The sequence below is a fragment of the Salmo salar genome, chromosome 09 (genome assembly GCF_965601325.2).
Source record: "Salmo salar chromosome 09, fSalSal1, whole genome shotgun sequence".
NCBI classification, from domain to species: domain Eukaryota; kingdom Metazoa; phylum Chordata; class Actinopteri; order Salmoniformes; family Salmonidae; genus Salmo; species Salmo salar.
In genome coordinates, this window is record NC_138299.1 from 102,709,364 (window position 1) to 102,718,847 (window position 9,484).

At 41.2% G+C, this 9,484-nt stretch overlaps 1 protein-coding gene across 1 annotated transcript; it reads right to left on the minus strand.

Annotated features, from left to right (window-relative positions):
- Nucleotides 1–219: 219 nt before the first annotated feature.
- On the minus strand, nt 220–9,251 carry LOC145857979 (melanin-concentrating hormone receptor 2-like). Its single transcript, XM_082955578.1, has 2 exons — nt 8,284–9,251; nt 220–1,462 (listed from the first exon to the last, which is right to left on the minus strand). The coding sequence occupies exons 1-2, from the start codon at nt 8,694–8,696 to the stop codon at nt 820–822; spliced, it is 1,056 nt and encodes a 351-aa protein (XP_082811704.1). The 5' UTR covers nt 8,697–9,251; the 3' UTR covers nt 220–819.
- Nucleotides 9,252–9,484: the final 233 nt, after the last annotated feature.

Here is a 9,484-nt window from a genome sequence, read left to right on the forward strand (position 1 = left end):
CTGGGACACAGGTTGAACAAGGCCAAGTACCCCAAAACACGCTCACTCAATCCCAGTCATTATCAGGGAAACAGTCTGAAGTCATCAGTCAAATCTATGCTTCACAACACTGGCAGAGATGCATTAAAAAAAAAATACTGCAGTTTACTATAGAATTCTATAGTAAACTGCAGTATTTTTTTTTTAATGCATCTCTGCCAGTGTTGTGTAGAATTCTATTGTAAACTGCAGTATACTGTAGAATACTATACTGCACACTGTAGTGTCCCTCAATCATTTGAAGTACTTACTATAGAATGGTGTAGTATACTGTAGAATACTACAGTAATGTCTGCAAAAACACTATAGTCCACAAAAACGCTACAATTTTTAACTATACTAAATACTAAAGTATTTTGATTGCATATAACCTGCCCATTCCCCTACCCCATATTGCTATACTACAGTATTCACTGTAGTGTTTTTGCAGATATATGAGAGAGAGAGAGCGAGAAAGAGAGAGAGACAGAAAAAAAAAGAAAAAAACATTCTTGGCTTACATAGCGATTCAGTAAACACTTGGCTACCACAGGATCAATGATTCTTAGTGATGGTGAAGCAGTTACAGTCAGTTGGGTAATCCATCCACTAACACACAGTGTCACTTCTGTTCCCTGGAAAGATAGCAGTGTAGTTCAGCTACTTTAACTTCAGTAATTCATAAATGCTCAAGTTCGTCAAAGATAGCAGAATGAAAACGGTTGACTTTGGTAGTCTTATTGGGACGAACAAATGTCCTACCTATTCACACATACTATGCGAGTGGCAATGCCCGGATTATTACATGGCTGTGCTGTGGTAGTTGGGGTCGGTGGCCACGTTGGAGCCGTCTGTCTTGACCACAGTGGTCTTGGAGGAATTCTGTGGCGAGCTCCTCAACTCCTTCCTGTGACAGAGACGCTCGCGATAGTTCTGAGCGAAGATAAGCAGCATCAGAGGGTTGATGCAGCTGTGGGAGTAACTCAGACAGATACTGATGTTGTAGACATAGACAAAGGTGTTGGTTGGCCTGTTGTTGCTCAAGTTAATCACCTGGATCACGTGATACGGACTCCAGCACACCAGGAAGAGAGCAATGATCATCACCACGGTCTTGGTGGCGCGCTTCGCCCAGACAGACTGTTTACGCTTGACTCGGCGGATGGATCTGAAGACGTGGTAAAGGGTGAGGGAGTAGAAGGTGGAGATGATGATGAGAGGGACGATGAAGCCTAGGATGGACTGGTAGAGAGTGTACCAGTACATGTCCTCAGGCCCATCCAGGAACATCATGCATATCTCCAAGTCGCGCTTCCTCACCACCATGGCATAGATCATGACGGGCACGGTGAGCAGGAAGCTGCCGACCCACACCAGGATGTTGATGATGATGGTCCACTGGATGGTCCGCTTGTCTGAGGTGGGGTGGACGATGGCAATGTATCTGGGGTTAGAAACAAAGAGAAACATCAGTTAGAGACCAGGGGTTAGAGGTCAGGGGTCAGGTTATGTACCTGGGCTGTGCCCTAATTGCACCCCATTCCCTATATTGTGTGTAGATTGATGAGGAAAAAAATGTTGTTTTAAAAAAAATCGATTTTAGAATAAGGCTGTAACGTAACAAAATGTAGAAAAAGGGAAGTGGTCTGAATACTTAGTAGTACAGTACACTACTGTTCACCAGGGCCATTACCAGGTCAAAAGTAGTGCACTATATAGGGAATAGGGTGGCATTTGCTGGAAACATAACGATATCTCTACAGGGATCATTCAGCAGACTCCATTGTGAAGCTGTTGTGTTGTTTCAATAACACCCATTACTTTACCCCAGGCGAGTCTAGTCCAGACAAAGGCATGTAAATATACAGACAAAACCCCAAAAAACAGAACTAAGTCGTATTTGTCTACAGGTATTTGTCAGAAAAGCAAACAGTAATTTGTTAACCTGGGAAAAAAATACTCTGTTTGAATGTCGCCTATTCATACGGTCTATAGTAACATTTGTGAGAGCAGTCAGGCTCTAATCATGATGTGACATTAAATAAATCTAATAATGTCATGTGTGGATCAGTTGGTAAGATCATGGATGCATCATAAAAACATCCTTATTCCCTATATAGTGCACTACTTTTGACAAGAGATCATAAGGCTCTGGTCAAAAGTAGTGCACTACAAAGGGAATAGGGTGCCATATGGAATGCACAAGAGGACACTGGCATATGCCCAAAGTCATGAGTTAAATTCCTTCAAGGATCACATACACATACTAAGAAATGAATGCCCTCACTGTACTGTACGTCACTATGGGTAAAAACAACTACTGTATACTATTCATGTACTGTATTCTATTAATGTTTTCCAATTACTTTGTCTTTTTGGGATTAATTGAGCTGAAAAACGTCACATATAAAGTGTAATGAATAAGTAAATAAAGTTAGACTGATGACTAGCTTACTGCTTGATGTACAACATGAAATGAATCACGGGTACATACCAAATAGCACCCTATTCCCAATGTAGTGCACTACTTTTCACCAGATCCCTATGGGCCCTTGTCAAAAGTAGTGCACTACGTAGGAAAAATAATGTATTTGGGACGCAATAAATCCTAAAATAAAGGATCAGAGATGCTGTTTACTGCGGCTGTTAATCAAAGTAAAGTCTATAGCCAATCTGCTGTACTATGCTGTACTTAACGACCCTGTGTCATATGGCATTGAAAGAATGAAAATAATCCTACAGCCATGTCACATCGGAGAATTAAAAATGAAGAATTTACTCTGCGCTGGTTATGTCTTTCATGATATGACTGAAAACAACCAAGGTAGGCCAAGGGATTGAGATATTGCTGTAGAGATGTCTTCATGACCATAGAGATATTACTGTAGAGATGTCTACATGACCATAGAGATATTACTGTAGAGATGTCTTCATGACCATAGAGATATTACTGTAGAGATGTCTTCATGACCATAGAGATATTACTGTAGAGATGTCTTCATGACCATGGAGATATTACTGTAGAGATGTCTTCATGACCATGGAGATATTACTGTAGAGATGTCTTCTCTGCGGGCTTCTGAGTGGCGCGCAGTGGTCTAAGGCACTGCATCTCAGTGCAAGAGGAGTCACTATAGTACCTGGTTCGAATCCAGGCTGTTTCATATCCGGCAGCGATTGGGAGTCCCATAGGGCGGCGCACAATAGGCCCAGCGTTGTCGGGGTTTGGCCGGGGTAGGCTGTCATTGTAAATAAGAATTTGTTCATAACTGACTTTTAATTAAAAAAGCCACATGAACCTGTCATGGTCATGTAAATATAGATGTATTGACGGCCAGAAAATGGTGCGTATGACCTTCCTATCAACTCAATCAAAGATTGTCACACAGATTAGCAGATATTAAAGCCAGTGAATTGAAATGTCTGTGTTTCCCAATGACTAGGGGAATCTGACTAGGTATTCTGACTAGGGGAATCTGACTACGGGAATCTGACTAGGTATTCTGACTAGGGGAATCTGACTAGAAATTCTCACTAGGTATTCTGACTAGGGGAATCTGACTAGGGGAATCTGACTAGAAATTCTCACTAGGGGAATCTGACTAGGGGAATCTGACTAGAAATTCTCACTAGGGGAATCTGACTAGGGGAATCTGACTAGGGGAAATCGACTAAGGAATCTAAGGGAATCTGACAAGGTGAATCTGACTGCCATGTCCATGTTCCATTAAGACTCTGTCATGGCCTTTGGATCATATTTTCAATACAAACACATATTGTACTTCAAAAGGCTTACATACCTTACATACGTAAGATACATATATGGTGCATCTGATTTAGCACCTGATTTAGCTTAGAGTTTGCACATTCTTTGGAAACATGCTAGTATGGGAACATTTGTTTGCAGACTATTATAATAGTTCACAAACTATCTGTGAGTCTTGTTAAATGGTAGTTTAACTAATCTGTGTGTTAAACTAATTCTGCTGGATGGTAGTTTAACTCATCTGTGTGTTAAACTAATCCTGTCCATCTGTTGGAGCTGTGAGTCTCTAAGGCTAATGAGATGTAGAGGTGTGTGTGTGTGTGTGTGTGTGTGTGTGTGTGTGTGTGTGTGTGTGTGTGTGTGTGTGTGTGTGTGTGTGTGTGTGAAAGAGAGAAACAGAATGTGTGTGTGTGTGAAAGAGAGAGACAGACAGAAAGAGACAAAGTGTGTGTGTGTGTGTGTGTGTGTGTGTGTGTGTGTGTGTGTGTGTGTGTGTGTGTGTGTGTGTGTGAAAGAGGGAGACAGAGAGAGACATAACGTGTCTGTGTTCCACCAGGCACAGTAATATGTAGGGAGAACATGGCTGCTAGGAAGGCATGATCTCTTTCCTCTATAAACACAAACAGAATTAGCCCACAGTCCACTCCAGGCAAGGTTGCTGTTGACACAACATCTGCAGTTGCTACATACATTTTTGAACTCATAAATGAATATGTAGCAATTGATTCTTGAAAAATACAACTTCTAAATGCCTCAGGAGCTTAGTTCAAATCTCATACTCCATCAGAACACAAAATATAAGCTTGTTTTTCTCCAATGTTTTTAAACAATGCATAGCCTCAAAACATTGGGTTCTATTCAATCTGTGTCGCTGAAGGTTTAAAGATTCCGCGACAAAAATGTAAGTCATTTACTAATGAGCCGACATATGCAGTGTTTACTGTGAATGCAGTCTTCTCCGTTATTAACGCAAGAGCATAAATTTCAATCACGCGTTAACCTTGAACTTTCACGATACGGATTGAATAGATCACATGGTTAAAACTAGAATATTGATCTTGTAGACAGTCAGTCCTTTCATCCATTAGCTCTGTCTATTAATTCGCTAGTGGTTACATTTATCCATTTGCCTCTTTTAATAAGAAGAATCATTCAACTGCCGTTAATGTTAACTGGCAGGTCGAATTGTGTGAGACAGGATATGGATCGTCATTCAATACAACAACGTTGGCTGTGTCTGAAACGGATGTATTACCATGGTCCCAAATGAACATGATGAACCAGTTAACCTTGAATATATGTTTTATGTACGGCTATGAGCATTCAATCTTTGACCATCCATTTCATTATTAACTAGTCAATCTCTACCCTCTGGGTTATTGACATGGCAGGGTGTACATGATATTGCAGGCTATTATACTAATTGATATGCTGTATGCTGACGGATCCATATTAGATTAGATTAGATCAGAAAAGCACCTTTTTTTTTTGTTCTAATAAACACACCCGAAAGCAATAACATGTATTTATTACATGACAGACTCCAGCATGTGAAGTAAACTGTAAAGGGGTTACTGTGAATTTGACAGTAGTTTACAGGCAGCTTGTGGCAAGTCAAATTCTGGTATTTCATATTACAGTACACCTACTGTAATATAAATACGGTATCAAAGCAAGTACAGTGTAATGACACTAGTACAATGCCGTAAAATTGACTGTGTTATACTATAAAAAAAAATAAAAAAAAAGTTCATGCTACGATAATGGGAATGAATTAATGGATGAATTAAATTAATTCTTTTAGGGGAAGGGTCTGTATTTCACAGTATTTTACTGTAATTACAATGGATTAGTGCAAGCAGGTTGGCTGCTAGGTAAAGTGTTCACACATTACAATATATTAATTAATGTTTGGTGTTTTATATCACATAGACTTCTAGAGGCCTTAACAAAGGCTTCCAAACTACAGGCCTAAACAGACCAGAAGGACATGGCAAACATTTACATTTTAGATGTGCTGACACTCCAATCTGTCTCTTATACAAATTGATGTGGCACTATTACCACAAAGGAGTTCAATTGGTACATCATTCTCAATCAGGGGTGCAACAAATATAGCCTCTTACAAGGCAAATATAAACATAAACTCAGCAACAACAAAAAAAGAAAACGTCCTCTCACTGTCAACTGCGTTTTATTTTCAGCAAACTTAACATGTGTAAATATTTGTATAAACATAACAACATTCAACAACTGAGACATGAACTGAACAGGTTCCACAGGCATGTGACTAACAGAAATGGAATAATGTGTCCCTGAACAAAGGGGGGGGGGTCAAAATCAAAAGTAAGTCAGTATCTGGTGTGGCCACCAGCTGCATTAAGTACTGCAGTGCATCTCCTCTTCATTGACTGCACCAGATTTGCCAGTTCTTGCGTGAGATGTTACCCCACTCTTCCACCAAGGCACCTGCAAGTTCCTGGACATTTCTGGGGGGAATGGCCCTAGCCCTCACTCTCCAAATCAACAGGTCCCAGACGTGCTCAATGGGATTGAGATCCGAACTTTTCGCTGGCCATGGCAGAACACTGACATTCCTGTCTTGCAGGAAATCATGCACAGAACGAGCAGTATGGCTGGTGGCACTGTCATGCTGGAGGGTCATGTCAAGATGAGCCTGCAGGAAGGGTACCACATGAGGAGCATGTCTTCCCTGTAACGCACAGCATTGAGATTGCCTGCAATGACAACAAGCTCAGTCCGATGATGCTGTGACACACCGCCCCAGACCATGACGGACCCTCCACCTCCAAATTGATCCCGCTCCAGAGTACAGGACTCGGTGTAATGCTCATTCCTTCGACGATAAATGCGAATCCGACCATGACCTCTGGTGAGAAAAAAACGTGACTCAACAGTGAAGAGCACTTTTTGCCAGTCCTGTCTGGTCCAGCAATGATGGGTTTGTGCCCATAGGCGATGTTGTTGTCGGTGATGTCTGGTGAGGACCTGCCTTACAACAGGCCTGCAAGCCCTCAGTCCAGCCTCTCTCAGCTTGTTGCGGACAGTCTGAGCACTGATGGGGGGATTGTGCGTTCCTGATGTAACTCGGGCAGTTGTTGTTGCCATCCTGTACCTGTCCCGCAGGTGTGATGCTCGGATGTACCGATCCTGTGCAGGTGTTACACGTGGTCTGCCACTGCGAGGACGATCAACTGTCCATCCTGTCTCCCTGTAGCACTGTCTTAGGCGTCTCACAGTACGGACATTGCAATTTTTTGCCCTGGCCACATCTGCAGTCCTCATGCCTCCTTGCAGCATGTCTAAGGCACGTTCACGCAGATGAGCAGGGACCCTGGGCATATTTTTTTTGTGTTATTCAGAGTCGGTAGGAAGGCCACTTTAGTGTCCTAAGTTTTCATAACTGTGAACTTAATTGCCTACTGTCTGTAAGCTGTTTAGTGTCTTAATGACCGTTCCACAGTGCATGTTCATTAATTGTTTATGGTTCATTGAACAACCATGGGAAACAGTGTTTATAGCCTTTACAATGAAGATCTGTGAAGTTATTTGGATTTTTACTAATTATCTTTGAAAGACAGGGTCCTGAAAAAGAGACGTTTCTTTTTTTGCTGAGTTTATGTTAATGAGCCAGAAACAACAGTACCTTGCACCCACTAGTAGTCAAACCGTTTTTTGGCACCCCAGAGATACGGTAAGGTGGAATTACAATACCATTCGAAATACAGCAATTATTTGCCCAGACCACAACATTTTCCCACAATGCACCATATTTTACACTATGCTAATGTTTCAGAGTATTTTACTGTTTTTAAAAGCTAGAATTGCAGTAACATTTTCACTTTTTTTGTTACAGTGTAGGCCTATATTCTCAGATTTTACTGATCTGCTTTGGCTGTGCTTTATCACTGAAACCTCTGACCATGGTTCCTCAACTGGAGGCCTCAGGTTTTTATTTATTTGACCCCCCCACCCCAAGTTTTCTGGGCAACATTATATGATTATTATTTCTAGTATTATTTTCATTGTTGGAAAAAAATTATGTAAAAACACCAGGAAATCAGCTCCATGTGATTTTAATTTCAGAAATCTTTTCCCAAGTATTCCCACGCATAATAAAGAGACACGTGATCTTATACGAACGTTGCAAGGATTTGGAATGATTACGCTTTAGTCAAATATGATATCTGTTTGGGTTTCTTGTGGTCAATTTGGAGTCTACACATTATAATGTCTAATTATGTTCCGGCTACCGAGCATTCGCTCAAGAAAAAAAATCGCCCCTCGGCTGCATATAACGAGTGTTCTTCGTGATAACCTATAGGTTCTAACTATGTTATAATCATATCCTACACCAGGTTATATCTATCTACCTGGATACATTAAGGTGAAAGGAGACCTAATTGATGCTATATTCGACATCTATCTTTGTCATGATCAAACTGACACCTATTGAATTTGGAGAGATGGAGACCTACCTGTCAATACATAGCACCGTTACAATCCCCACTGTAGTGAACTGGTTGCTTACATCCACCACCACGACAGCTTTGCACATGAAGTTCCCGAACACCCACTGTCTGTCCCGGACCAGCTGGTGAATGTTGAAGGGCATCACCAACAAGAAGAGCATATCTGCGATGGCCAAGTTGAGCACGTAGATGTCCGAGACAATCTTTTTCTTACATGTTGCCACTGCGTATATCACCAAACCGTTGGCGATCACTCCAATAGTACACAGGATACCGTATATGGACGGGAATATGTGCATAAACGTCGCCAGGTCGATGAAGCTGGGTGAGGACTGAGTCTTGTTCACACATGACGAGTTGTTGGTGAAGTTACCTATTTCTTCATAGTTACAAAATATGTCCGAGCTATTTATAAACATATTTAGACCTTGAGATATCTGCCGCCCTTGGTCGTAATTGATAACGCGCGGGTCAGTATTATGCTATAGATAAGCACTAACAGTGTCAAGCCGACAAATCATACTGTATCAGCTTCTATCCAAATTTCTAGAGGCACAACTTGGACACCTCGTCTGGAAAAACTGCAGCGCGCGTATCCTTTGGTTGACGCACTTCTTTAGATTATCTTGTACGAAACTACAGCACAAGTAAAGTATGTGTTTCAATGAGATTCTGCTGATGGATCATTCGCACCAAACCTGGAAACAAGCTGATGCCTCTAGAAAATCAAATTATTCATCCAGGAAGCCGCTACCTTTCTGGACTGGACCTCCCTGTGAGTCTCCGCTGCGCTCTCTCCCTACCCAATAGCGCACCGGATTTTCGCGGACTCGGTGAAGGATAAAACAATCCGATAGTAGTCTCCTCCCTTCAAAATATCCCGATTTATTTAATACTTGATAAAACGTAAATACATTTGAGAGAAAACTGATTGGAAGATCAGTGAGTAAATCCTCCCACTAAAACATTTTTGATCTGTTTCTTGCTCTGAAAAACAACTCATCCATGCATCCCGTTGCGCATGTCATGAGTAAATTGACTTGTGTCACGATGTTTTGATTACATGTTGCTTTATTCAGAACGACAGCTGTTGTTGCCTAATATTATGTAGGCCTTTTATACGTCTATCACAGAATTATAGATTGGTTCATATACAGCCAATGATTCAACGAAGAATCATTAAACAATTAGACATTATTTTAGTCAA